Source organism: Amaranthus tricolor, chromosome 10, assembly GCF_026212465.1.
Source record: "Amaranthus tricolor cultivar Red isolate AtriRed21 chromosome 10, ASM2621246v1, whole genome shotgun sequence".
Classification (NCBI taxonomy): Eukaryota; Viridiplantae; Streptophyta; class Magnoliopsida; order Caryophyllales; family Amaranthaceae; genus Amaranthus; species Amaranthus tricolor.
The window spans coordinates 382,350-407,106 of NC_080056.1; the positions used below are offsets into that span (position 1 = coordinate 382,350).

Sequence of the window (24,757 nt, forward strand, 5' to 3'; positions counted from 1 at the left end):
ACAATTTTAAAACTAAAGTTCATAATCTCATATCATATCATGAGTACTAAAGTATATAATGATAATGTAAATAGAATTAATAACAACTTGGTTATTACAAAATCCTCTCATGTTTCACCGTGTTTTATGTATGTTTTGACAATTTTAACTTGGCTTAAAGAGGTACACAAACCTAACTCGAGATGAAAATCTACCAAATATCAAAGTGAAAATGAATCAACAACTCGACTTAATGAACACAAAATCTTAAAATGAGTCTAGTCATAACTGACTTGATGACCTAATTATTCACCATTACCAAATCAATATAATCAAAGATAAGTTAGGTTAAATTATTTATCTCATTATCGATTCTTACTATAACTTTTAATTAAATTTGACTATACCAGATCACTGAAATTTAGATCGAGATTCAAATAAATTAAATTTTATTTATAATCACTACTCCCATATCTCTTTGCAAATGTTGGAAAAACTTACATTTGGAAAGAAAAATGGAAGTTCCAAACCATATGCTCGTTCATATTTTCCCACCTTTTGGCCGTGGCAATGTAATTAAGTTGATAAAGGGATAAATGAAAATTTATAACCCAAAAATTTGACTCTACTTTTTTATGTTTGTTTAATGAGAATGGAAATAAGTATGGGATTCATAATGGAATATTCTCATTTCGATCACTTTATCCCGCTTACCAAACACATAAATCCCGTTTCTCAGTAATTTTGATAAAATCAAAGTTGTTCTGCACATGATATTATTAGGGTTTGGAGATAACTATTGATCAAATTCGAATTAGGGTTTCGACAAGGCAGTCCGCAGATTCCGACTACTATTGATCAAATTCGAATCTAGGGTTGTAATCTTTGAGAGGGGAAAATGCCAGGACCAGGATCACACATGATATACGGGTTGGGGTCAGGGTTGGGGCTGATGGTAGCATCTGAGGGTCGGTTCAGTCCTCATCACTGCATATGCTACGCTGTCAACGCCTTCTTTGGACCCGATATCGGATCTTTCTCGGAGTGGCTAAGTGGATTTGGGTCCGCGTTTGGGTTCGGGGACTCCCTAGGCTCTACCGTCTCCGATCTCATCCACCATCCATTTTATTACATCCTCTTCTTAGGTTTTCCACTTTCTCTTCTCTACTCCTGGGCTTCTCGATTTGCACTCCATAAGGGTCTGCTTCATTCTATATCCGGGGTCAGTAATCTTTATTGTATGACTTCACTTATAAATTTGTAAATTTAATGAGTTCTTTCGTTTTATATATGATATGATATATATGAATGTTTTACTAATTAATATATTTATTGCCATTAATTACTAATTTCCTTCTTATGAGGTTTCTAGTTTAATTGTAATTCTGATTAATTGTGCATTTTGTGTGATTTAAAAAGGTGCCACTCTCTAGAATGCAGTGTTTTCTTCTGATTTCAGCTGGATCTTTATCACATTTCTTTCTAGACCACTTATTTGAGGTAATGTTTTGTTTTGTTTTTTTTTTTTGATTGTTTGAGCTTTGATTACGGCTTATACCTGCATTTGGTATGATAAATTGTCAAATCTAACAAATGTAGAATGGCTTTAAAATGTTAAAATTAAAGATGCATATCTACTCTTCAAGCTCCCTCAAAGAGACTGTATTTTCTGTTACCGGGTTTGTGTTGTCAATTGCAAATACTTTTGAAGGGCTATTGCAATTTGATACATATTCACGGAGCCTCAACCATCGGCTCACGTTTTTAATTTAGTTGGGTTCTTTGATATTAGAAACCCCAATTTATGGTTCGAGTCTCATCCCCTTCCCTTCAAGTGGAATTTTTAGTGTCAAGTACGGGGGAGACTTGCGGTGTTGGGACAAAGTACAAATAATGAGAGCCTATTTATTTATTTTTTTTTTTTCGCAATTTCTTTTAGAAATGGAGCACTTATGCTTTTTACAATTGATTAATAAAAATTGCATCAATTGTGAAAATAATTAATACAAAATGTATAATTACATTCTAAATTCAAATAGTTTGTGCTTGACTATTCATTCGTAGACAGCTAAAACAACAATCACAACATAAAATTTATCCCCATAATCTTATAATCAAACGAAGCTATTATAAGCGAAAAATTGAATATGAGCTGCAAAGCTTGATTATAAAAAATACGCATTTAAAACTAAATTTAAATTGCATAGATAAATAACAGAAAGAATACTAGGTTTTAATATACCTGGTTTTAATCTTGCGGTAATCTATTAATGAAAGAACAAAATAAACCAAAATTAATGAGATTTTGATACTTTAAAAAGGTTAGAGCAAATTGATGACGTATAAGGGTATAAGACATCTTAAAAAATATCACTTTTATTTGAACCAAATGAATCTATGTGGCAAAGTCCACTTTTGGGAATGATAAAACAAAGAGGCTTGGAAAATGCGGAATTTTAAAGAGGAGGAAGAGAAAATTAAACGACCACTATGACTTGTAAGTTCTTTGAATGCAATGAGAATCCGAACTAGAAGACACTGTCAGTTGAATTAATAGAAGACAACTATCAAAGAGCTGTTAAGCAATTTAATTATTCCGAAAAGCGTCTAACAAGTTATGAACCCATGCCTCGCGTTTAAAAGGAAGCACATCAACCATTTAAGCTACTTCTATTTTCTTTTATTAAAAGCTTAAATTAATATTTGGGGCCCCTAATTTTTTTGGGGACTCTAAGCGGTTGGGCATCTGAAATGTGCGTAGAACTATCTATGTTGCGCCATATTCACAATCCTAGCTAAAGGGCTCGCATACGAGGGGGCAAGGTAGAGTATATAACGTATAATTAAACTTCAATCATCAACTTAAACTTTTAACTAAGCTGTTTTTTGAGCATGAGTTTTTTTTTTATTTTTTTATTTTCTTATCCTTTTTAACTGTTGTATTCAGGGCATTTTGTACATTTACTAAACTTTCTTTGCCATTAAGTTGCTCAGGAAAATGGCAAATCTTCAACATACACTTGGATATTGAGCACTGGCTGGTGGGATGGTCGTGCCCCTATCAACCCAGACGCTGTTTTAGTAGTTAGTCTGTTGTGCATTGCGTTAATTATTGGCTTTGCATACATCCACAGGTAATTGTTTCAACTAGATATAAACAGAAAAATTGTGCACTTCAATGTTTTTTGACTCATGATGATTTTTGAACAAATGTGGCAGAGTAAGACCATCAAAATCCTTTAGGACACAGTATAATCAGTCTGTGATACTGATAATGGTCATAGCAGCTTTGTATTGCCTATGCAAGTCAATTATATCTTGTACAACCTCGTCGACCGGCCGTTGGTGAGGAGGCTGACCTTGGTGTTCTTGTCTTTTTGTTCACATACTTTTTCCTGCCTCACACCCTGTGCATCAAGTCCATGAACCCCAAAAATCATCACGAAGTATCTGGACAACTCCCTTTGTAGAAGATCATATTTCGTCTCCGTGGCTTCGAATATTAGAAGAGCTTGTCATTTTAACAGCTATAATGAAAAGATTGCTACACTTGATATTTCTATGGCCTTGGCCTGGGTGGCATTTTCGACTGATGAAGTTTCAGAACAGAGTAATGTTCATGTAAGAAAAGATAATAAGAGATGTAGATAATCCAGTAGCTTAACTTGTGAGCTTTCAGGTTATATCCTAGAGGTCACCTATTCAAGTGATCGAGTCCCTTTAGGTCCACTAGAGGTTGGAAGTTTTTTTGGTCATTAGCTTTAGGGCTCTGAGAATAGTTGATGTCCGCAAATTGGCCTAGATATCCATGTTTAGATGTTGATTGGGTTAGTCTAGTGCTTGGGTGTTTTTCTTTTTACCATTGTGAAATTGCGACAAGATTCAATTTTTACCATTTATAGAAAGAGTTAAATTCTTCTTTTCCTTGTAAAGATTCTCTCACCTTGCCCTAATAATAAAAAAAAAAAAAGTGTAGCGGGTTTCAAATCTTTGCCATCCTTTGGTGGTGTTTGACAGAATGTTTGAAAATATAGTCTGTCAGGCTGGTTCTTACTTCTTAGTTTATTGCTGCTTGTATTGATGATCAAGAATCTAGATGTATTGATGTAATAGTCAAATCTCTAAAACAAACAACACTAATTTATGAAATTATTTTTACCCATCTGATTTTAATATTAATGCACTAATGCTGGTTGATTGGGATTATATTATTTTTTTTATCTGACTATGGAAGATTTCTAGTCAATACTTGAGTCTCCTGTTCTTGTATCAAATTTGGTATGCTATATATTATTTACTCCCCTGCTTTCTTTATGACATTTTCATTTTTTTTCATAGTTTTCAAAATGTGTTTGAATACTATCTATTAATGCATTCATAAAAAATTATAAAAAGTATATAATTACATTTTTTTATGTTTAACAAGATTTCATATGAATATATTTTAATTTGTGAATAATCATAAAAAATTATATACAATTTTTGCTTTCCTTAAATAGAAATTCTTTGTTGGATCATCATACTATAAGCGTATAATTTGAATTTGCTAAGCTTTATCTTTGAGAATCAGTTTTATTTTAATTTGAGCAATTCACTTTTTCAATAAAATTTTGAATTTAATTTTTACATAGTTTTTTTTTTGTTTTTTATTCTCAACCTATAGAATGACCTTTGGTCTTTATCTTTAACTTATTAATCTAAGTTTAAACAACTTTTAACTTATTCTTAGCCAAATTTGTTCTTGTTTAGCTTATTTTGAGACATTGAGTTTGTTTATGACTTATTTGAATTTACGTGAACTTATTGAGATGGTTTCACTGTACAATGATTCAGTGTATATATACTGTTTTAAAATGTTCAATTATAAACTTAAAGTGATCCTTTATAATTTTAAAGTAATAAAATTTTATAGTCTTAAAATGATACTTTTAAACTTAAAATGATTAGTTGAATCTTAAAATGAGCAATTAAGAGCAATGAGTTAATTGAATGAATTTGTCTCATAACAAAACGACCTCATATAAGACTTGTTGTACAAAAACATGTACAACAAAAAAATTCATAGTTTGAAAACTTAAAATCCAAATGGAATAATTAAAAAAACCAATAAAGTATATACGATCTATTATCGATAATAGTAATACTTTCTATATGGCTATGCTAGACATCCGACTTAACCCAGTCGAATAAGATTTTTTATACGTTTATATGTAACATTCGTCCTCTACCATTCAAATTTATCCTTTTTGATCGAAAATTTTCAAATAAAATAAGGGTCGATTATAGGCAGGTAAGTCTTACCCATTTTTAATATGATTGTGTACCCAATCTTCCTCCCCTACCACATTATTAAATAACACGAGATCCATGCAAGTAGCAAAGACCCAAAGCAATAACTCCATTATTCAGCAGCCATGACGTCACTATCAGTTTCATACAGAGTTTCTCCTCTCCTACTCCATATAAGACTTGTACCATTCAACCATTTTGCACCGAATCCATTTTTTTTCTCTTTAAATCCCTAATTTCCCTAATTTTTTCCACAAATTCTTTCAACCATGCAAGCTTTAATGAATTCAGCCCACATTTCGGCTACTAATCCCTTGAAAACCTCAAACAAATGCTTAATTCCCAGAAAATTTTCCGATAAATCTATTCTTTTGAATGTTTCTTGTGAAAATGGGTTCAAACCTTCTTCAAAGTCTTTGAAGGCTGTTGCAATGGATTCTAAGGCTGTGGATTCTCGTCCTCTTATTGTCATTGATAATTATGATAGTTTCACTTACAATATATGTCAGGTTTGATTTCTGCTATTTTTTTTTCTAATTGATGATTGATTAATGATTAATGATTGATAAAATTTATACTTTTGCTTTGCGTTAATTTTTTTATGACTTTTTAAGAAATTTTTTGGTTGTGATGTGATTTAAGTGACTAATTCAGGATTATAGTGCGAACAAACCGACTGCCCAATTTTATACTATATGTTATATTTTACCCAATTCAATGTAAGTAAATTTTTATTCAATCAAATCATTAGAGCTAATGTGAAGTGAACAATTGATGGATTACTAAAGAGAGTTTTATGGGGATGGTGGACTTTAGTTTTGTGAATTGGTGTATGTAGAACTTGAACTTTGTTTTCAATGAGTTTAGTTGGTAAGGTCAGGACTCAGAAGATAACCAGAGATTGAATAATGTGTATATCATTGTGCTTGTTATTCATTTTGCAAACAAATTGATAAATGAGAATAATTTATTTCATTAGTTTATGGTTCACCTTGTTACATTCAACCACGTTTGACTTGTTCAAAGAGACAGTGTGTTAGGACTTGGGAGTATTTTTTTTTGACTACTAATAAATTAATTTTTATTTCATTTAGAGCTGGTGAGGTGATAGAAGTATAGTTTCCTGGCAGAGCTAAGAGGTCAAAGTTTCACCTAAAAATAAAAGCAAACCAAATTTACACACTGATGAGTCATGACACAAAAGTTGAATATGACCTGACCCGAGATGCCACACTGGAAACCTTATTGAGCACCCAACATGACGGGTCTATGTGTGGGGCTGGAGCATTGAGTTGGGAATGATTGAGGATGAAGATGAGGTGGCTGTATATTAAAGCATGGAGGATTAGTATAAGGGGCTAGTGTAGAAAGTCAAAGTATAGTTGAATTATCTGTCATGGACATTCAATGAGTTAGGTGTACCAAAATCTTGAGTTGTACATGTGGCATTTGGAATTTGGTTGACACAGATAGTATATTTTGCAGTTAACTTTCCTCAAAATGCTTTCAAATATACTGAGCATAGAATCAACTAAAGTTGGACAGTTAATGAATTTCAAATGAAAAAAGTTTGTCTAGTCTGTCGTGCTGGTGCAGCGTGGAATTTGGTTTTGGTTGATATAGAATGATGGCATGTGTAAATCGTGGTGCTAGTCGAGGTTTACTTTCCTTCATGTGCTTCTTACTAAATTGTGTCGTGAAGCGATTTCTAAAAAACTGGACATTGATTGATAAAGTTGGTGATGTATTTATCTCGTAATGACAAATGTAGTTAATTCCGTTGGTGTCATTCATACAATGTTATGTGTCTTGCATGAATAAACTCACTAAATTTGGTATTCTTGCTATCTAATCCTATAGCAGAAGTTATTTTTCTATTTCCATGTTCATTTTAGAATGTTATGTGTCTCCATCTAAGAAGTGTATTAGATGTGAGTCAAGAGTCAAAAAGCATGCTAAAATTAGTACAATATGAGAATAAATAGAAGATTTTGTATGATAATCCTTACAAGTTGTTTTGACCTCTGGTACTTGCAGAAACATTCATGATAAATGGAACTAGTAAATGCAAATTATATTCTTTTTTCTCTTCTCTCCCCTTTAACTAGCTATCATAGGCTAACATTGGAATGATTTTCTTTTGGCAACTTGTTTGGATGATTGTTATTGAAGGTTGGCTATCCTCAACATCATTTTCTCTTTCAGTTAAGTTTCTGGCAGTCAGAAAAATATTATTTTACTCTTAACATTCTTGTTATTTTCATTTTCTAGTATGTGGGAGAATTAGGTACACACTTCGAGGTATACAGAAACGACGAGATCTCTGTGGAAGAAATGAAATGGTATGGAGGAAGAAGATTCATATGCATTTCTGGAAATGTGTATAAATGTTTTGACAATATACTAAGTTTTAATCTCCATCATAAATAAACTAACCAAAGCTGCTAATCCTCTCATAACAGGAAAAATCCAAGGGGAATCCTTATATCTCCTGGTCCAGGTGAGAGATTTTTGATTGTTTCAAAGAGTTTGTATGTATCTATTTGATTTTTGAAATCATATGATATGCATTCAATCCACATCAGATTTATTATTTTGGATTTTGGATTCATAGACCAACCAGAAAAGGTCTATTGAATTTGTGAATTCTTTATTTCATATAATGTAGTTGATACTCAGGATTTAATTATAGTCATGATCATCATTGCCTCAGAGTGAAGGTTGTATATACTTTTACGCTCCTCTCGAAACGCTAGCAAAGCAGTGACCTTTTTAGAAGCATTGGAGAATGTTGATGTTAATGCTTGCATTCTGTGTATTAGATTAGGCATATGCCAGAGGATCTGTGGATCTTTTTTTAACTAAGTCTCATTTGAAGATTTATTTTTGTTACTAAACGATCTATGATGGTTATGGTCTCAAATACTGATGTATGATATTGCGAAGTCTTAAAAACATTGTGTATTTCAACAATCTCAAAGAAAAAGCTTGATCCCCAACAATGTTGCCAAGAATATTTAAATTGACTAGTCATTAGAAATAGGAAACCACTGTGCCACGCTGTAAGGGAGGATGATCAAGGAAAGGTGGTCAAGGTCAGCAAGACAACAACACATGGGGGAGGATATGTGATCAAAGGAGTTAATTTTAGTGATTATTGATTTGCAATGGTTGGAATTGGGCTGATTTTCATTTCTATGATACTTATATGTGACTGTATGACTGCTAATCTGCTATTATTATTTGAATTATCTTTGCTGATATCATTTTTTCTTTATAGGTGCACCTCAAGACTCAGGAATTTCATTAGCTACTGTGTTGGAATTGGGGTCCTCTGTACCAATATTTGGTGTTTGTATGGGCCTGCAATGCATTGGACAGGCTTTTGGAGGTGAGAATTCACTTAATTGATTCTTTTGTAATGCAATTCTGCAAATTGGATGTGGTTCTGCATCAAAGTCTGCTTGAATTCATCTGTCTATGCATCCTGCTGTTGTTACTTATGCTTCTCTTTAGGTACAGTCATATATAGTTAATTGTCCTTTTTTAAAGGAAACTTAATTAATTTTTCTTACCTTTAATGGTTTTAGATATATATAAAAAATTTGGGTTATTTGTCTATAGTTGTTTTCTTGTGTGGTTAACATGCTTAGTACCTCCAAATGTGTGCGTAAAATCTATAGAGGTTAATTTTTTTTTCTATTGGAGTATCTTATCTTATCTCTAATATAGCATGAATATGTATGTAGGCTATGATATGCTATACAGGAGACTCCATGCTGTAATGCTAGATATTAACTAAATAACTAGCTGGGGATGAGTTTCTGGTTAAAATGGGAAATTCAAAAGCAGCAACCAGTATTTATATTTGAAGTAGTAGTAGAATGGTTTGCATTTATTTTCTTTTTAGTTTTTCTGCCCCTCCAATTCATTAACTATAGTGAAAATAGATACTTTTATTAACAAAAGTCATTTCAACATAAATGGACGTGTAAAAGTGACTATTATCTTTGAAAATGAAGGTACTCGAGAGTCGGAACCTATCTTAGCCTTCAAAAGCTTTTGAAATGAGTGTCCTTGAGTCTCTTGTTCACACTAAAATTTCTCAGAAACACTTACGTTGCTTCCAGGGGTACCTAAGAGGGATATTTGGATGGATATAACCTATATACTAGAGAGTCGAGACAAATTGATGATACAACCTCTATCTACATTCCACACTGTTAGTACTTTTGCTTCTCCTTGGGAAAAATCATATTCAGTTAATTTTTTTTTCTTAAAGGAAATTGCGTTTCTTACCTTTAATGGTTTTAAGTGTAAGAAAAGGAGATATGGGTTATTTGTCTTAAGGTGTTATTTTGTGTAATTGACATGACAAGTAGTTCTTGTACTTCCAAATTGTGTCATATATTCTACAAAGATTAAAACTTCATTATTTGGAGTATCTTTAGTACAACACGAGCATCGCTATGATATGCTACACAAGAGATGTAATGCAAGATATAAACTAAATAACTATTTGGAGGTGAGTTTCTGGTCAAAATGGGAAATTTAAAGGCAGTAACCAGCATTTATATTTGAAGTGTGAACATTATCTTTGAGATGAGGGTACTTGTGATCAGTGCAAGTATGAATTCTTTGGGAAGGTGTTATATGATACGATAAACCCAAGGGAGAGATGGAGCTAGAAATCTGTCTATTTTGATTGACATGCATAAGATCAATGTGTTTTACTTTCATCATCATTACAATTGTTGAAGCAATGTATTCTTCTTGCCTAGTTATCTTAGGTGCGTTCTTCTTGTGATGTCAACCTGTGGTGTTTTTCCTGTCATAATGTTTTCCTTTGTACTGCTATCCTACCCAGTATGCATGGAGCAGAAAATGAAGTTCACTTGTCATTCTTAGTGATGAGAAATAAGCGGGACTGTGTTTCTAACTTATAACATTACACTGGTTACTTAGATGTAAATTTATGCATTATGTGTTAACAGTTTTATCATTTATGTGGACTGTTAATAAATACTGTTCCAAGATTGCATTTGTCACCTGTAGATGCTTTTATCTTTCTGCTGAATCACATTATCATGGCTTATTTTACAGGGAAGGTTGTGCGCTCTCCATATGGAGTTATGCATGGAAAAAGCTCACCAGTGTACTATGATGAGAAAGGGAGTCAAGGCTTGTTTTCAGGCTTGCCCAAGTAAGTGATTTGTTGTATATTCCTTTCACTACTGTCTTGATCAATAGATTGTTAGACAAGAACTAAGTCATGCTAGAAGTGATTATATGTTGCAGCAGTAAGTGACTCATAACATGGTATGAGGCACTAAATTGATGCTAACAGACACCAGATTCTAATTATTCTTTTGAGATTTGGATAAAACATGTAGCATGCTTTTAGTGGGCATACCTTGAGAGATAGAATTTGAAACGAAGATATAAGTAAGGGTTTAGGAGTTGCAATTGTTGAGGAAAAGATGAAAGAGAACCGTTTAAGATGGTTTGGATATGTGTAAAGACCTAATATTAGCGAACCGGTAAGAAAGATAGAAAGTTGGAGCTTGAGAAACTTACAAAGAGGGCGAGGAAGAACGAAAATGACTTGGAAGACAAGAGTAAAAAATGACATGAATAACCTAGATTTACAAATTGATATGGTAGAAAACCGGAATGAATAGAGAAAAAGAATCCATGTGGACGAGCTATATTGGTTCATGTAGTCTTCCTCAATCTTTTGGGATTAAGGCTCTAGCGTTGTTGTGTGTGGGTCTTACTAAGTAGGGGTCCTGTTTCATTCTTCATAGGAGATAACATATGTTACTTTCTAGGTGGCCTACAGTTGGGATGAATTCATCACGTTAAAGCTAAACCTCTTGTATATCGAGTCATACATTTTTGTTTTTGTTTTCCAGACAGGCATGTATCTTCCTATTGCAGTCCTCGTCTTTGATAGAGCTTTGCTCTTTTTATTTGCACCCACTTATATAGTCTGTAAGATAGTTTCAGATGTTAAGCTAACAATGATTAAAGGGTTGAAACACAAAAAAGGGCCTTCTTTCGTATGTGTGTGGGAGGTTATTTTGACTTCTCTCAGTGACTTTCTTTCCCAATTTAAAACAAATAGGCTCGTGCTAACTTCAATGTTTCCTAAAATGATTGCTGTAAATTCTGAATTCAATGTTTCCTAAAATGATTGCTGTAAATTCTGAACTGTACAGTGATTTTCAATGTTATACATTTTCAGCCCCTTCACTGCTGCGAGATATCACAGCCTTGTGGTTGAAAGAGATAACTTCCCCGAGGAGCTCGAGATTACTGCTTGGACCGAGGATGGACTGGTCATGGCTGCTCGTCATAAAGAATACAAATATTTACAGGTAAACACAATCCTCTAGTTTTATGCCCGCTCCAACCATTACTTAGTCCCAAAAAAGGAGTAAAAAACAGACATGAAATGAGCAAAACGGGGGAAAATACAAATGAAAACCATTCTTTCAATTAGCAGGGCAGATGAACATGCAGATCACCAGCTTTCCTTTCTACTCTGATAGACATGTATACCCAAACACTAATATCATTGATTTTTGCAGGGGGTTCAGTTTCATCCTGAAAGTGTTCTCACTCCAGAAGGAATGGGGATTATCAAGAATTTCATTAAGATGATCGAGAGTGATGATGAATCCGAAAGTTCATCTTAGAAGCAATCTGAAATGTGTATGCTGTCGAAGTAGTTGCGTGAACATTTAGGTTATCTTGGCGACAAGATCAACAGAACCTTGCAACGAAGCTTTTAAAGTGGTTAATTATGTCGATAGCAGTTGTGTTCGGATTTAGGTCATCTTGGCAACAGTCGAGTCCTGTGTTGTTGCAGATATTGTAAAAGCTTCTTATAGACATTTTATAACAGTACAGGTGTAATGTGAATTTATTTAGATCCAAAGGCTTCTGTAACATTTAAGATGATCTTGTGTAAATCAATCATTCATTTTATTTGGGAGTTGTTTATGTTGTTATCAACAATAACTAGTTCATGAGCTGGATGTTTTTTGTATAAGGGTGGTGATTAGTTATTTTTGTTAAATGAATTCTTTGGCCAATAATTCTTTGTGTTAATAACTATGTTCTTATGATCTCTTGTGAAGTTGTAGATGATGTTTTGTAAGACAAAAATGTGCACCAAATAGTCAATTACTTAGAACATGCTATTTAGTAGATGTATAAAGTATAAACTTTGCCCTAATGAGAAATTCAATTGTAGCGGGAATAAATTTGTCTTTTTTATTTTATTTTTACTTCTTAGAATTTTAAAGGAATTTACAAGATAAACCATTAAGTTAGCAATTTTATTTATTACTCATTTTTTTCTTGAAAATAAAGACTATTTAAACGTTAATTCAATTACTTAATTAATACATAGACAATTTATAAGTATTTTTCTTTATAAGTATGAATTATCGTCTTTCTTTCCTTCCATATCCTGATTGTATCATTATGACAACTTAAGAGACAATTTATATTATAATACTCCCTCCTATTCAACTTATGTGTCACATTTTCTTTTATGATCAAGTCACCTTAATTGTCCCATTTCTATTTTTGGTATGGGTTTTTGACTTTTATGCCCTTAGTAGTTTTATCTTATTTTCAATTATACTCTCCATTATCCATACTAATTTTTCTCCCTTATATTAAAAACCCATAATACCACTCTCTTTCCCACCCTTGGGATCCCACTTTTGACTCTTCTTCAAATCCGTAGAAAATCAAATGGGACTCTTAAGGTGAATAAGAGGGAGTAATATATATTAAATGAACTATTTAATTAATGTATAGACGGGTCGGTTAGACCGTTCTCTTTAACAATTTGTGTAGTCTTGTTTCTTGTTTTTCGTCTTCTGGGAGTAAACAAATAGCCTATTTCACATCCTCTTCTCTAAACTAAAAAGTATGAACTCTGAACACTTGAACTCTGCAACAAAAATGGCGGCAAATTCTGAGGTTGGTATTTTACTACCCAAATTCTTATGACTGGCTTTATCTCTCTAATTCTGTCATTAGTGTTCTTTTCATCTTCAGAGTACTGGGTCCCAATCTTTTGGGCTATTTCAATCGACAGATGAAAGTAAAGAGAAAGCAAACTTTGGGGGATTAGGGTTTTTTGATTTCCCAGAAACCCCTCTTCCTCCTCCACCCCCTTGCGAAGAAGTACTCCCTTCTGAGGTTTGTTCTATTTCATTGAAAGTTTTTATCTTTATTTTCTATTTGTTGTTGAATTTTTGGGTTGTAATTTTTGTTGGGTTTTGATGATATAGGCTTCTACTTCTGTGAAGTGTATTGTGGAGCAAGTTGATTTGGGGGTTGTTACTTTGTTCAAGGTAATATCTTTTCTTTTAGTTACGATTAGATAAATTAGTATCAAGATATAATCATCTTCTTAAATATTTGAGAGAAAAGTTCTACTAGTAGTATTCTATTTTGTTAAATCTGACCTTGTATTTGAGATGCTATAAGATGATTATCCTTAATCGGATTGAAAAGCTTTGTAGTTGTTAAAATGAAGTGCCAAAACTTTAGAACATATTGGTGTTTGTTTGCAGGGCCGGGTGAGTACCCGGGAGGTTTTTTCATTGTCAAACTCTGATTTAGTCCCTGGAAAATATGAAGGTCTGCATACTATTTCCTTGAATGTAGCACTTTTTAATCTACCATATTGTTTTGCTGATTAACTGATTATTAACTGTTTGCTTTTCAATTAATCATGGAGGGTAGGAGGCCTAAAACTGTGGGAGGGTTCGCTTGATTTAGTGAGAGCTCTCCATTCTGAGATACAAAAGGGAGATTTATCATTTGAAGGGAAGAAAGTTTTAGAGGTGGGCTTCTATTCCAGGTGATTCTTGCTTTTCTTGATTTTGTAATGTTGAACCACAAAGACCACAAAGAAATGTTGCAATTGGCGTTATTACCCACAAGTGCCTGCAACTAATTTTTGCCATAAAGCAATATATTGCACACATCACCATATCGTGATTCGTGACCTTATTGTATAAGTTTTTGAGCTTAGCGCAACCAAAATATAGGCCATGACTGCCGCATTACTATCCACGTTGATCGCATTTTACGACCGATTACACATCTTTGCACTATTTTTTCAGCATATTACTAAGAGCATTCAATTTGATGTTTTACTGTTAAGTTGAAATGTTGAACATTTCTTTACTTTATTGTCTGTTGATCAAGTAAGGCTATATCACTTTTTCCTCTGTAGAAGCCTGCTCGTTTGGTTAAATTGGTGTAGAGCCATAGACCCATAAAGCTTGAGTGAGAAAAGAGGAGTCAGAGCTAATGAACTTAACTTCATTGGGGGCTGTTTTGGACTATGTTACTTGGGGACTTGGGGTATTGAATAAAAAGCTATGATGTTCTTTGTCCAAAATAAAGGGTAGAAGTGTGTTTACACATGTCATTACTTCAAGGAAGGGTCGAGATTAATGAATATTTCAAGTTATAGTTTATGGAGAATATCTGGACTTCTAAGAACAGCTTTGGAGCTAGGTTGAGCGGGTTGATTTTCGGGTCTAATGTCATTTGCGGTCATTGTAACTAAATGGGAAATCCTTGCACATTATGGTGCTACTTTGGATTCAGTGAGATGAGCACCATATTCTCTACAACTTGATTGCAGGCCTTCTGCTGATTTAAGCTTAAGCTTAACTTTCAATCAGTTGAGTTCGATTGTGTTCAAATGTGTTCAAGTGTGTTTGATTCTTTTCTATTTCGCTCAATGCAGCTGAGTTCAGTTTTGTTCATCACTTTTACTCTCTTCTCTTCATCCAGTTTAGTTTAGTTCCATTCTGTTTACTTCAAATCTATTATGTTTAGATCACATAGTTAAGTTGAGCTCCGCTCTTTTCAATTCATGTGACCAAAGAGAACATGCCCTTATTGTTTTTTTTTAGAAGGATCTTATACGATGTTTCCAGGTTCAGATTTGGTTTGTAAATCATTTTGAATTTTGGGACTGTTGATAAGCCAGCCTTTGAATGACTACAAAAGGATTTCCTTCAATATCTATTTGGATTTTCACTTTTATCTCACAAGACTCCTGCAAAAGAGTAAAGAATTTGGGAATAAATTTTGAAGGAGCGACTCCTGAAGGCTGATTTTTGGGCTTTATGTCGTCTGTGAGTACTGGTTGTTGGTTGGACGCAAACATTATAAGTTCCTGGTAATTGGTATGACTGTTTCTCCAAAAGCTTCTCGAGATTTTCTATTGGCCTTATGTAACAGTGAGTAAACATATGCAAATAAAGAAGTTTTGGCTCTTCTGTGATACCTGTGAGATTTTTGAGATACTGGAAAGCTTTCCTTTCTACTGAAGCTGAAACATTCTTGTGCATTGGAAGATTTAGCCCTCAATTACTTTCCATTTTGATGATGACAATTTATACTCGTAAAATTTCTGCGGTCACATCTCCAATGAAGATGCACTATGATGGTCTTGGCCTTGGTGCATATATCATCTAAATATTAAGCCTTCATTTCGTTAACTACTAATACTTTGACCTTGGTTTTAACCTAAATGGCATAGGCCTTTAGCTCAAACTGAAGTTTCTACACAGTGGATTTTCTTTTCTTTTAATTTTTCCGATTAATTTTAAGTTTAGCTGACCTTCTTTTACTTTTTTACTTGCTAGTAGTTACTGTATATCTTTTGTTGTTTGTAGCTGGGATGTGGCCACGGGCTTCCTGGGATCTTTGCCTTCCTTAAGGTGATTATGTCACTGCTCATTGTTCATTCACGGGTGTTTAATCTCTATGCACTGTTCATCTTTTACATTTCTTTTGTGCAGGGTGCTGATTCTATCCATTTCCAGGATTTCAACACCGAGGTCCTAAAACACCTCACTATTCCAAATGTGAATGCAAATCTACCTTCAGGATCTACAGTTCCTGATAACCGTGAAATTCGTTATTTTGCTGGCGATTGGGGAGAAGTGAATCGTATTCTTCCCCATGCTAACATAGACAATAATGATGCTCCATCACCCGACAATTATCCAACGAGTGGATATGATGTGATTTTGATGGCGGAAACTGTTTATTCTATCTCTACTCTACAGATTCTTTACAACCTTATTAAGAAAGTACGACAATGGAATTTCTAATATGTTGTATTTGCTTTTTATGCCACAAAGTTGATTTTTTGAGACTAAATTTATCGTTTACCAACCTTGTAGTGTGTTCGCCATCCTCAGGGTGTTATCTACATGGCCGCAAAGAAGCATTATTTTGGAGTAGGTGGAGGATCACGCCGATTCGTGTCAATTGTGGAGAAAGACGGTAAGTTTTTTGTTAGTGTGATATAGGATGCTTTTTGCTTATCATGCTCAATTGTTCATTAGTTATTGCTCATCTTTATCATGTGTCACGGAAGGGGTTTTTGGCTCTTCCTGCACTTGATTTATTTTGTTATTGAACAAGGAAAAATAAAATTAAACTTCCGAGACACTTTCTTGCTAGTTCTTAGCAGTTGTGTGCGTGTAGGTGTTGATTTATTTGCACCGCTGATTTCACAGGCAAGATGACAGCCGACCTAATTGCTGAAGTAACTGATGGTTCATCAAATGTCAGAGAGGTTTGGAAATTTTCCTGCAAGTAAGTATGATATTTAAGGATCGAGTAAAACAAAACGACTAACATCTCAATATGCTGGGACTGTTCAATGAGATGTGTGGAAGATAGCAAAAGAATCTCAAACTACTATCATCTTTCTTTAACTTTGCCGAAATGTATAACTCATAATACGCTACATTTGAGTTGCTTGGAGGGCTTATTTTCTTTCCTCCATGAAGGTGTAATGCAAGCTTTCCGAACTATTGAAACTGAAATTCTAATACGATGCAAGTGGTTGTTGTATCGAACCAGAGTTTTCTAATGGCCGTCAATTCTTTCATTATTTTTTTTCCTTATTATTTCCTTGCTAGAATAATACTCGTAAAAGTAGTAGCTAGCGGTATCTGTTAAGTGAGTCGGTCAGGTCGGGTTAGGTCGAGTTTAGTTAGTTTACGTGACCTTTTAATATTTTCAACTCAGTTTTCATCGGGTTTCCTTCGGGAATTTCAATTTTATATTCTGCGAGTGCCTAGCAGGACCTAAAATAACGAGAATTAAAAAGAGAGAACATTTAGAAAAGCAAAGGTAGAATGCACAATATACAAACCATATGTTGAGGAATACTGAACTCTTTCTGTGATGAATACACAAGTAAAACATGTAATATGAAACTAGCACACTGCTAAGTGTCTGATCGACACCGATAATACTTGGAACAACCTCGGTGATAAGGATTGGCAGCTGGACCGAGGCATTCTGAGTTGCTGGAATAGGCCTGACCCCGAGCACCTCTACAAGCCGGTTGATCTCTGCTTAAAGCACCGTATGAGATGTATCTCTTCTCTTCCAGGAACCTCCTTGCTGTTTCCGATCCCATCAACATCTCATCCTCTTCTTGGCACTCGGCAATGGACCTATTACATTGCGAGCGTGCATCGGTTTCCTCCACCTTGACTCCGCAAACACGGACTGACAAACTGAGGAGTACAAGTAAGAAAAACCAGGCAAGTTTTCTGATGGCTTTGAGTTTCATATTTCTTCTCCTTTTTGAGTTTTGTATGTGCTTGTAAGGTCACTATATAAGTGTCTTCATTTTTTTAGTGTAAAGGTGGTATATTTGAATATTTGATAGTGGAAAGCCAACTTTAGGGCATGCCTACTGATGGACCGCACTTTACCTACTTCTTTTTATGACAAATCACATTGTGGTTCTTTTTTTTTTTTTTTCACTTTGAGCAGCTCAGAATTATCCCATCAATTTTTGTGATCAAATTAGTGGGTCATAACCCGTAACTCGAAAATGATTCAATCCAAAATTACTGGGAATTATTGGGTCAAACATCGAACCCGGCTACCTATCCATTTTATTTTGTCAATTTTTCAATCCCGCATCATCATTATTTAATGACCCAAATTTGAAATTTGCCCCACTAACCATTTTAAGAAGTCTACTCAAAATTATCACTTTTGGTCAAACTATGTGATTTTAAAGTTCATTCACTGAGTTAGTGAGCTATACTTGATGGATGCCTAAACATGATTTCTATAATGGTTGGTTTTGACTTATTATGAACCACAAAGAGCGGTTTCAGGTATACTAATCAGTAAATCAATCACATCTTACTTTGCTACTCATCAGCATGACTTAGAAATCCTCTTAAGGGAAAGTAGCAGTTTCAGAAATTAACTTTGGGTTAATCTTTTCCTGATGCTGGGAACGCTAGGCTGACCTGGGTTAATCTGTTGAACCGGACTCGTGAATGGTTCGAGCTTCGACTGGTTCAGCTTGTGTGCTAGGTGGGACACATGTCAAATCCTCGACACAACACTTTGTTTTAGATTAAATTGCGGAAATTTTCATAAAATAGCCGAGTTGGGCACTTGAACGCATACATGTGTTTAACTTTGTGATCTTGTTGTATCAGTATCAGTATCAATTTCAGTCGTATCTTGTCTTGTCCTGTTAATTATTGACAACTATAGTTAGAAGTGTTTATCGTTGTTCATTTCCAATCATGAAATGTAGATTATTAAGGACAAAACATTCACAATATGGTCTTTTAAAGTAGTTTACTATATATAGATAATTTTCTTAACAGATGTTCTTCAGAATCCCTACAGCATCGCTCGGTTTTATTTATGACATTTATAATGCATAGTCACATATAGAAACTATCAACGAAAACGAAGCAGTGAGCAGCCATGCTATGGATTCGAAACTGAAGTTCTTTTGCGATCTCGAGCAGTATCAGCCTGTGCACCTCTTACACTTACCATGGCCACGACGCCAAGCATTTGCTGGCTGGAGACTATGACTTTCCCGTGCTGGTCGTGCTTGATCACCTCTCAATGCGCCATAATTGATGTAGTTTTTCTGCTCAGCAAACTCGACCTCAGTGTGGCTTTTCTTGACCGTGCCATTGCCAAAATTCTCATAGTCGTACTCATTGTATTCTATCTGAGTTACACTACTATTGAACTGATCTTCGTTAGTATATGGCCGGAAGTTTTGATAGCACTCCATTTTTAGGGTTCTTTGTTTCTTAAAAATTTTTGTAGTACTCTTATATAGGGAATTAAATCATCAACCAGTAATGGGGAAAGGATATAGAAAATGGTGCACCGAATATATTCCTCGGACCACTTGTAGCTAAGACGGTTCATAATGCAAGATCGGTGTTCTTTATTCTTAAGGTGAATTCTTGATAACGAAACTAAATAAGTCAACTAAGATTATTACTTCCACATATAGGGTTCTTTTTCCACATTTATCGGGTCGTAAAAGCTAACCCAACTTGAAAAAACAAATCATAACTTGACCTAATTTAGTGTCCATGATTCGCAAAGTGAAAAAAGTGAATTGCAATTAGTTTTCAATTATTTTTGGGCAAGTTAATGAATAACGAATTCAAAAGGTGAATCAGTAGACGAATGACGAATTTTATGGTAAAATGATCTCCGAAGCTAACAAAATAAGGAAAACTGAGTATTTACGTGTTGCTTATTAAACCAAGTGCCGAGGTAACAAAGATAAATGTTATTTGAATATATATAAGTTTCTAAGTGTTTTTTTGGTACATAAAGACGCATTACAATAGAACTATCAACCAACTAATAATCAGATTTCTCAAGCAAAATCTGAATTTATTCAATACAATAACCTTATTTCCGGGGCGACTTCAATGCTTAAATCCATATATCTGAAGTGCAATCACCACCCGGGTATCTCATTTCGTGGGCAAGGGAAGGACCATCGGGTTCCAAGCCAAAATCTACAAAGAAGTTCGGATTTATAGCAAGACCTCCTTTCTCGGTTTCAACATCTATTTGCAACATATGAGATCCTTGATCCTTAAGTTCAGGGTAAAATTGATTGTCCCATGAACTAAAGAGCGAATTTGTTACATATAGGCGCTTCCCATCTAAACTTAACTGTATCATCTGTGGTCCACCTCTCAGTTTTTTGCCCTGCAAACAATGTAACATCGTCTTAGTTCGAGTTAATGTTATGGACCTACTCAAGATTTTTGATACTTATTCAAATGTGGTACTCATTGGGCAAAGATTGATAGTTCTTTAGTTTCAGATTTTAATGGACTAGATTAAAAATGCTCACCAAATCACGCTACCAAAAGTAAATCGAAAACAACCTCTTTGTTATCGCAGATGAGGTAAAGTTGTGTACAACCAACCCTAATCCACCTAGGTGGGAGCCATTTAAAGGCATTAGAGTAGCAAAATGCTGTATTCAATTGTTGTATTCCGTTAACCCAAGAGATTAACAGGCCCTAATGTAAGTACAATAAGTTCAAGGACCTTTAGTTTTAATTTTTTTTAATTTTTTTTGATTCGAGGGTAAGTTGAAGAATTCTCTACACGCAAGGGGAGGGGAATTAATACTTCCCGTAGGTGGTGAGAATCGAATCCCTACAAGAACGTATAGTTATAGTCTTGTAGAAAGATAAATAAGAAATTAACCTGAATATCTGGAACATCAATCTGATAGGTTGAACCATCATCAGCCACTACCGAAACAGGACTTCCTTTCCGAATAAGTCCTCCAACCCACACTTGACCAGTCAAGACAGGGTTCTTGGGATCCTCGATGTTATACTGACGGATATCGCCATGAAGCCAGTTCGAGAAGTACATAAATCGGTCATCTAGGGAGATTAAGAAGTCAGTTATCAATCCAGGCATATCAGGAAGAACCCAATTTTGCACGGTTAAAGGTTTTACAGACGCTGCAACCTGCAAAGAAATCCACAGAATCACCAACAACCCATAAGCCTTATCTTTTTCTAAATCTGAAGGAACCAGCAAGAAACGGGAGGTGGTCTGTTCGGTTTGGTTTTGAACATACACAATTTATATTGCGAAATATTAGTCACAATTCAGTAATTCACTATTCTGTCAATATGATTCACTTTGGACCTAAAGAAAACAAACCGTGCGATTCATTATGTTTCAATTTTTTATTACAAGGTGATGCAAAAGACATGGAGACAAGGGCGTACCTCATGACTCCAAGATCCATCCGGGTTCTTAAAAAACCGAACCATGTTACTTGATAGAGCGCACCCAACAAAACCAGTATCTTTAGCAGGATCGTGAAGGAATCTTATCTGCATATTAAAGATAAAGAAGTCCGGTAAGAAGCATTCGACCCGTCGATCCATCAAGAGATTCAAGAATAGATTTTTATGTTGACTTACCTCCAAAGGTATAAGTCCAGTGTTTCCGAGGTCCAATGTCTGTTTCAATTCTCCGTCAGGCCAGCTATATACAAATAAATGTCTTCCATATAGACCCTCTGACACATGCTGCGGGTTAAAGCCTTTGGAGAAAGCTAAGGGGGCTCCCCATGATGAGCTTATCATTGTCTTATGGCGTGGTTGATACCAGAAATCGTAGCCAAAGGATGGACTATGTCCTGGCTTTTCCCACCTAACACAATGAAAATCCATCAAGGGAAAAATACGAGTAATACGTGATAGAAATAAAAGCGAATCTCTATGAGCTTCTAAGTTCTAGTTATCAACCATGCAAACTAAGCAATTGCTGAAAATCGGAGTCACTGATTTCATTTTACCTTCCTTTCACATTAAATTCTGAGTCAAGCAGGAGAAACCCATTTCCCTCGGCTTTCCCTTCGCTGTCTCCAAGGCACGAGATTAGAATGTCACCCGAGGCAAGGCAATGAGCTGTGTGAGGGTAACCTAATCCCGTCTTTGAAATAAGTTCTTCAGGCTCAACGATTTTGTGCAGTGAGGGTGCCTTTGCGTTCTTTTTTGTGTCCACGATATAAATTCTTCCTGATCTGCAAGTAGAAAAGAGAGCTCAAAGTGGTCAACAACAACAATGCCAGAGTAATTCAAGAGTATAGGGTCGGTTACATGAACAAAAACAAATCAACGCGAGAAATCGTGGGTAACAAATAGTATACTTTATTCGACCTTATCTAATGATTATATCACCAAAAACAAGATCTGGCAATTGAAAAAACATTATGAAACTGAGATATAGATGACTAAATATCAACGGCTTACATCAAAGAAGGGAGCACGAGGAAACGCCTATCAGCAGCCGGGTCTCCATGGCAAGAGCTGCAGGAATTCCAACCAGAATGATGCAACTCATCCCCCAAGTAAGGGACTGGCAATCGATGGATAACTCTCGAATACGTGGGAGAGTTTGGATCAACATCAACTGTGGCTAAGTAGTCAGGTTTTTCTCTCCCAGTTCCTACAGAAATTATGTAAGCTCATAGCATACCATTAAAGTATTCGAATGTTCGATTTTACACAAATATATGCAGCAAAAAAATGCTGATGCAACCTATAATCAAGAGAATGCATGATCTCTACAACAATTTAACATAATTCGCCAGTTAATTCGCTTTTTGAATTCGCGATTCACTCAAAATGACCCTGAAATAGCCCAAAATCGACCTCAATTCGCGCTAGGAGATTAGTGAATTATGTAACGGTGCTCTACACTCAACAAGTAAAATTTTGACAATATTTTACTCTGGAATTCTCATTACAAGTTTACGAGAAGGTTGATTACTTAGCATTCAACTACTTAATTTCCAACCAAACAATCTTTTCTATGTGTTAATCCCCACTCCTATTGAATAAAGTGCTTGAGGTTTACCCGCTTTTTATAACGCCCCAATACTCAATGTGACAGAGTATATAACATATCATGAGGCTACGTTCATCTTAAGTTGATGATTGTAGGCTTGTAGCCAAACCAATTGTAGTTGCACACCAAAACGAAGAAATCTACTCGACCACAAGCTTAAGCTTAAGTTGATGGATGTAGCTCGGGCACAATGATGGCTAATTATCAATATAATTTGTCCATTTTTGAGACTTTTTATCACAATAGCAAAACTCAAAATTAATGGAAGTATATGCCTTATCAACCCTAAAGATGAATATAATTTCCCCAATTCCAATCAAAACCCTTTATCACAAAATCACTAGAAAATATAAAACCCATTAATCTATGACATGCAAAAAAGAATTTCAGGATCTCTCATGATTCCTGTTCCAACAAAAACTGACCCCATAAGAACTTTAGTTTTCCCCAATATCTGAAAAACAGAATAGCAACCAAATCATAAAAGAATAATCAAAATAACATGATCAGCAAAGGGTGAAAAACTGCATGATTAGTAAAGATTTAATCTTTTTCTTTAAGTTTAAAAGAAACTTTACCAGTATAAACACAAGTGACGTAAAGGAGAGACTCTTTAGTTCCAGCCATGGCTTCCAATGGAGTAGCATAACCTGGACCTTTTCCATGACAGCAAACACTTCCACCATTAATTTGCACTTTCTTCTCAACTTCCCCTTGCTTAATCACATCTATATCAACACTTGCCATTTCTCTGCAAAATTACATAAATAAATCAAACACCCAAATCAATTTTTTTTTTGTTTGATGATATTAAGAAGAACAAAAATCAAAATAGTTACCCAGAATTGTTTTGCTCTTAGGATAAAAAATGAATGAAAAATGAGGGATTTCTTGGTTATTTCTCACCAATACAAGCATAGAAATAAGAAGAAAAGATTGAGATGGGTTTGTATTAAAAGCCCAAGTTAGGCCAAGTACAGGGATATGACTAAACAATGAGTAATTTAGTACCAGGTTCATGGGAGGATATTAAGGTAACATAGTAAGAATCTAATTAATCCAGATTTAGTGATAAGAACTGATAAGCTATTTTTATTTGCAATAATCTCTTAGCATCTGTCATCATTCCGATCTCAAAAAAAAAAAAAAAAAATAATAAAAGAAGCTTTTGTCATTTGGCATTACTATGATCTATGAGATTAACTTGATGACTAATTCTAGTACTACATTCCATAAGTCTAACTCTAAAGCAACAATTTTCTTTTAGGGTCCAACAATTGGCGGCGGAAGCTCTTGGCTACAGTATATCGGTGTGTGTTGGGTAGAATTGTTGACTAGCCGAAGTCCTAAAGAATTCCGGTTGTTTATTAATATTATTATGTGAAAAGTGAGTTAAAAAAATTAAAATTAAAAAAAAAATTTATAGTAATATTTTTTATTTTGGATTAAAAATTAACTTTTCAGCTAATTTAGAGTTATTTTATAAATATTATTTTTGTTATTTGACTAGTTAAAAAATAAAAACTAACCAAAAAGTTAATAAAAAAAATCATTTATTAAACACATTTTTAACTTTAAGTTAGGAAAATCACTTAGGCAAGAGAAGGAAGCAAAATTAATTTTTCCTATGTTTAAGCCAAATTTCCCATGCCCATCTTTGTTCATTCCTATCCATTACCACCTCAATCACTAACTCCATCTACTCATTTGAAAATGCAACAATATA

General features: G+C 34.6%; 5 protein-coding genes across 8 annotated transcripts; 3 read left to right on the forward strand and 2 right to left on the reverse strand.

Moving 5' to 3' along the window:
• Positions 1 to 455: 455 nt before the first annotated feature.
• LOC130826004 (uncharacterized) lies at positions 456 to 4,141 on the forward strand. The gene is made up of 4 exons (XM_057691472.1): positions 456 to 1,201; positions 1,399 to 1,479; positions 2,974 to 3,113; positions 3,199 to 4,141. The coding sequence occupies exons 1-4, from the start codon at positions 878 to 880 to the stop codon at positions 3,326 to 3,328; spliced, it is 675 nt and encodes a 224-aa protein (XP_057547455.1). The 5' UTR covers positions 456 to 877; the 3' UTR covers positions 3,329 to 4,141.
• An 823-nt stretch (positions 4,142 to 4,964) lies between these two features.
• On the forward strand, positions 4,965 to 12,371 carry LOC130826005 (anthranilate synthase beta subunit 1, chloroplastic-like). The gene is made up of 7 exons (XM_057691474.1): positions 4,965 to 5,777; positions 7,540 to 7,610; positions 7,731 to 7,768; positions 8,549 to 8,659; positions 10,372 to 10,471; positions 11,516 to 11,648; positions 11,862 to 12,371. The coding sequence occupies exons 1-7, from the start codon at positions 5,538 to 5,540 to the stop codon at positions 11,967 to 11,969; spliced, it is 801 nt and encodes a 266-aa protein (XP_057547457.1). The 5' UTR covers positions 4,965 to 5,537; the 3' UTR covers positions 11,970 to 12,371.
• Positions 12,372 to 12,952: 581 nt separating this feature from the next.
• On the forward strand, positions 12,953 to 17,195 carry LOC130826007 (uncharacterized). Of its 4 annotated transcripts, none has more exons than XM_057691478.1 (9): positions 12,953 to 13,269; positions 13,330 to 13,491; positions 13,584 to 13,646; positions 13,869 to 13,935; positions 14,041 to 14,141; positions 15,996 to 16,040; positions 16,122 to 16,415; positions 16,527 to 16,611; positions 16,848 to 17,195. In XM_057691478.1, the coding sequence occupies exons 1-9, from the start codon at positions 13,219 to 13,221 to the stop codon at positions 16,928 to 16,930; spliced, it is 951 nt and encodes a 316-aa protein (XP_057547461.1). In that variant the 5' UTR covers positions 12,953 to 13,218; the 3' UTR covers positions 16,931 to 17,195. The 4 variants fall into 4 exon arrangements, with proteins under 4 accessions (XP_057547461.1, XP_057547462.1, XP_057547459.1 ...); XM_057691479.1 differs by having other exon boundaries at positions 12,957 to 13,269; positions 13,348 to 13,491; XM_057691476.1 differs by having other exon boundaries at positions 12,959 to 13,269; positions 16,509 to 16,611.
• Positions 17,196 to 17,340: 145 nt separating this feature from the next.
• LOC130826008 (protein RALF-like 32) lies at positions 17,341 to 17,975 on the reverse strand. The gene has a single exon (XM_057691480.1). It carries the CDS (start codon positions 17,915 to 17,917, stop codon positions 17,567 to 17,569), a length of 351 nt encoding a protein of 116 aa, XP_057547463.1. The 5' UTR covers positions 17,918 to 17,975; the 3' UTR covers positions 17,341 to 17,566.
• Positions 17,976 to 19,857: 1,882 nt separating this feature from the next.
• LOC130826006 (selenium-binding protein 1-like) lies at positions 19,858 to 24,239 on the reverse strand. The gene is made up of 8 exons (XM_057691475.1): positions 23,871 to 24,239; positions 23,610 to 23,782; positions 22,434 to 22,629; positions 21,977 to 22,204; positions 21,600 to 21,831; positions 21,402 to 21,509; positions 20,863 to 21,135; positions 19,858 to 20,352 (listed from the first exon to the last, which is right to left on the reverse strand). Exons 2-8 carry the CDS (start codon positions 23,776 to 23,778, stop codon positions 20,071 to 20,073), a joined length of 1,488 nt encoding a protein of 495 aa, XP_057547458.1. The 5' UTR covers positions 23,779 to 23,782; positions 23,871 to 24,239; the 3' UTR covers positions 19,858 to 20,070.
• Between the last annotated feature and the right edge of the window lie 518 nt (positions 24,240 to 24,757).